Source organism: Bactrocera neohumeralis, unplaced genomic scaffold (assembly GCF_024586455.1).
Source record: "Bactrocera neohumeralis isolate Rockhampton unplaced genomic scaffold, APGP_CSIRO_Bneo_wtdbg2-racon-allhic-juicebox.fasta_v2 ctg1034, whole genome shotgun sequence".
Lineage (NCBI taxonomy): Eukaryota > Metazoa > Arthropoda > Insecta > Diptera > Tephritidae > Bactrocera > Bactrocera neohumeralis.
In genome coordinates this window covers 37,590-42,134 of record NW_026089634.1, presented here as the reverse complement: position 1 = coordinate 42,134, position 4,545 = coordinate 37,590, and the positions used below count along the sequence as shown (strand labels likewise).

The following is a 4,545-nucleotide window of genomic DNA, read 5'->3' as shown; positions in this document are numbered from 1 at the left end:
GTATAAGTGATGCTCCCATACCGTAAAAGTTCAATATCGAAAAAGATATGTACGTTCGCTTAAAACTGACCGACACTTGTCGATTATATCGATAAAGAAGGTATTGATTCACATCATTCACCAAAATTCATTATTAAATATTAAAACAAAAAAAGGTTATATGGTGAATGAGTTATTATTGAGGTTTATCAGGCTGGTTTTCGCTTTCGAGTTTTGACTAAAGAAAAAAATCAATAACTATATAATAAGTGATTTGTTAACGGTAGGAATTTTGAATTGAGCATATTTACAAAGTATGGCGACCTTTTAATTTTTTATTACCAATTTTTCGACTAAATTTTGTTTTAGGCTACATCAACAAGGGCACCTCATGCTAAAGTAGCTGTTGAGGATGTCGTAGCAGTTATTAAAAAGCATATCGACCATTTTACAGAGAGAAGTAATTTTCCAATTTCTTCGCATATAATATGGAAAACCATGAGCAAGGAGTTGAAAAATAAATGGACACCATATAATGTATATGTGAATGTCATAAACAATAGGAGAAAGGTACTTGCTATTGCCTGTGATGAATTGGGAATTCCTTTTCGTGAAGAGGTGAAAAATGTTTCACTTCACAAATCAACGTTCGAAGACTCAGTGACTGATCCCTTTAATGAGTCGTTTGAACTGCATGAGGAAAGTGCGGATTTAGACGAATTCAAAGTGCTCGTCACTGCAGCTGAATGGGTGAGCATACAAGGAGATGAAAAAACATATAATGATGGACGTACTTATACTACTCTCCGTTCAGGTATCAGAGACCGTTAAAAATATTACTATGTAAACTATTAATGGCTTTTTCAAAATTCAATTATTTTTATGACAATATTAATGCCGAATAATGTTTTGATTTTTTCATTTTCCAATCTAATGCAAATTTAAACTCACTTCTGATCTATTAAATTATAAATGAAAAATTTGTTATTCCAATCTTTTCATTATTTTCAATGGAAAATAACATTCTTAAAAGTAAAATCATTTCGATAATGAGAAATAGGGCATAAATTGAACTTTGAGTGGAAACTCATCATTGGGGATTTTTCCTTAATATTAAAATCAATGAGTATAATATGAAATTTGCAAAAGCGAGTCCAATACGTTATGTACCAGCAAACTTTAATTAAGATTCAGGAGACGATTTAAATGAATACCAATTCTTTCATTAATTAATAAGGCTATAATGAACATTTTCCTTTTTAATTAGCTACTATCAGAATAATAATAAAAAAATCTCCATCATTCATTGAAACAATTATGTACATAATTGTGGAAAGTGATTTGTATCGCATTATTAATTGAATGAAAAATAAAAAGTAAAAATTTCCATCAATTATTGCCACAAATATGAAGAATTTTTGTTTGTTCATTAACCATTCATTTGAAAATAAAAAAAAATTGATTGTTAGACATTGTGATGATATGTAATTAATTATTGGAATTATTTATTTCCTAACCTCCCTTAGGTACATGGACAGATGAACTTTTCGAGATCATTCAACGTCAAACTAATTTTCCATGCTTCTTCAATTTCGACAAGCACAAAATTTCACGATCGGGCAAAGCTACCCATTATCTGATCGTCACTGGTCACTGTGCAAGCAAACAATGCAATAATCCTTTATATTGTTATCTGGATGAAGAACCCGAAGAAGGAGGTTTTTTTAGGACTATTAAGATTATTGTAGGTAAAATTATTATTTGTAGGTAAAAAATAATCCTTGAATTTTCATTGTAGACCTAATTGTTCTTTAAATACTAATAAATTAATGATTTCAATGACAATGTGTCCATCTGCGCATGCGTGGTCTCCCATGGATCGATGTGGCCATACTTCTCTTCATTTTCGACATTCGTTAAGAAAATTCAAATGAATTAGAATTCATCATTCGATTAATTGATGAAGGTAACACTCTCATGTAATTAGGAAAGAATAGATTTAGGGACAAGAATTTGTGTATCAGAATGTAACATTATTTATAAAAATGTATAAATAAACCTCCTTGAACTTTCACGCAGATATTCGGGGTTTAATGTTGACTATTTCAACAACCTGAATATTTGATGTCTTATTTCACTCAGTTATAAAAAAGTTAGCTATGTAATGTAAAGGAGATCCTAAAAATGAGATATCTGAACGTCTTAAAAATTGATATTTCATTCTGATTTGACATTCGCTTGATTTTGCATTTATTTCTCTTTAATTACGTGCGATCGTTAATTACCTTTTAATAAGTGACTTTTCATTGAACGGAGAGTAGTATAAGTACGTCCATCATTATAAGTTTTTTCATCTCCTTGTATGCTCATCCATTCAGCTGCAGTGACGAGCACTTTGAATTCGTCTAAATCCGCACTTTCCTCATGCAGTTCAAACGACTTATTAAAGGGATCAGTCACTGAGTCTTCGAACGTTGATTTGTGAAGTGAAACATTTTTCAATACCTGCTTTATCGATATAATCGACAAGTGAGCGAACGTACATATCTTTTTCGATATTGAACTTTTACGGTATGGGATCATCACTTATACATTGTACGATGGAAATAGTGAAATACCATAGACCTTTTTTAAATTAATTAAAATCTAATGAATAATTACGTGTAAAAGAATGAAACCAAGGTATTTATTATCTACAAACGATTTGATTTCCATTGGTTAATATTATTTCGGTCTACAAATAAAAATTAGTGGGGTGAGGTGCTAACTTCCCATCATTATTTTGTTTAACTAATTAAAAAATAATGAAGAGTCTACAAAATTTTTTAATTGCATTACAATGATGTACAAAGGTCCTACTATTGATCTAAATAAAAAAACCAATAAATTTTCAATTATGTGGTGCCAACTACCAGTCACTTACTTTTGCGTTTGCCATCGGCATTTCCATATTGGCATGTAAACATAATTATGATATGAGTACAATTTTGTATGAATGCATGAATAGTAATATTTATAGCCAATTTGGACTTGCATATTTAATAATTTTATTTGATTTTTACATAATATACTATACTAATAAATATTTTTGTATTATGTTTCTTAGTAATAGAAATTGAATTTATCACAACAATATATAAATATATCGTCCATCACATTAATCTTATTATCTGCTCATATGATCGCATATATACGCATGTGCGCATGACCAACTAACGGAACTGACATTTTTTCCGAAATTGAGTTAGGACCACTATGGGACTTCTTTAGGCATGTCGCATCTTGTGTGTAAATTATGTGATTGTATATAGTACCGTTATCTCAGAAAACGCCATAGCATTTTCAACGTATCTTTTTCACTAACTAACGTAACTGCAATTTAATACCTACTGCTATACTTTATAAAGAAATTTTCCAATATTATTGCAAGACATTATTTAATATGCCAACAAAATGCATGCAAAACCACAGTATTCTTATAAAACAAGTAAGGCTAAAGTCGGGCGTGGCCTACTTTAATATAGACGGACGGACGGACGGAGAGACATTCTTAAATCAAATCAGGTAGTGATTCTGAGCCGATCGGTATACTTTAAGGTAGTCTAGCTCGCATATTTCGAGGCGTTACAAACATTTGGGGCAAAACTAACTTATAATACCCTGTTCCACAGAGTGGTAGGGTATAAAAATATAAATGAGCCCATAAACATACTAAATATTATCGAATATCATTGTTAAGTGCTTAAACAACTAAATTTAATATTATTTAACTATTTCGAAAGGCAATGGTTTGTAGTGGCAATGCCTTGCACTGCTTACGCCTTGCAATGCCAATGCTTTGCAGTGTCAGCGATGACGCCATATCAACAGTGACTGACAAATTATTTCAAAAGGAAGAAGAAGAACAAAAACACATGTTACTGCAATTATGTGCCATAATTTTTACCGTTATAATGTCGTGCGATTCTCATCAATTGTAATGTTCATTGGTACACGTGTAGTTAAAAAATCTTTTAAGTGTTATTATCAAAAGGAATAGTGGCATAATAAAAGGTAACTAGAAGTGTACAAATATTTTGTTAAATCAAAAACAAATGTAGAATTTCCTTAGTGAAGGTCTTAAACATGGCAGAAAAATTGGAACAATCTTGTGAAGTTCTAGGATGCGGCAGAAATGTTATCAGTTCCTGCTTTAAATGTGGTTGTTTGCTCTGCTCTACTCATTTTACCATAAATATAACATGTGAAACGCATTATGATCCCTTACCAGGAACTTCGCACTCCATAGAAACGTCTGATGATTTTCCTGAAAAGGTGAATCTCATGCTAAAACCATAAAGCTACCAAATCTAAGAAAAAGAAAGTGGCACAAAAATTGAAGATCTCTGGAAAGGAGTATCAGACCCGAATTCATAACAAAACAAGTAAGGAAGGGCTAAGTTCGGGTGTCACCGAACATTTTATACTCTCGCATGGTAAAGTGATAATCGAGATTTCATTATTCGTCATTTAAATATTTTTCAAATACCGTATTTTTGTAAAATTTTATTCCGCTATCATCATTGG

General features: G+C 31.4%; 1 protein-coding gene across 1 annotated transcript; it reads left to right on the top strand.

Annotated features, from left to right (window-relative positions):
• The first annotated feature begins 354 nt into the window (after positions 1-354).
• Positions 355-4,317, top strand: LOC126766413 (uncharacterized). The gene is made up of 3 exons (XM_050484206.1): positions 355-793; positions 1,506-1,697; positions 4,250-4,317. The coding sequence occupies exons 1-3, from the start codon at positions 478-480 to the stop codon at positions 4,315-4,317; spliced, it is 576 nt and encodes a 191-aa protein (XP_050340163.1). The 5' UTR covers positions 355-477.
• Positions 4,318-4,545: the final 228 nt, after the last annotated feature.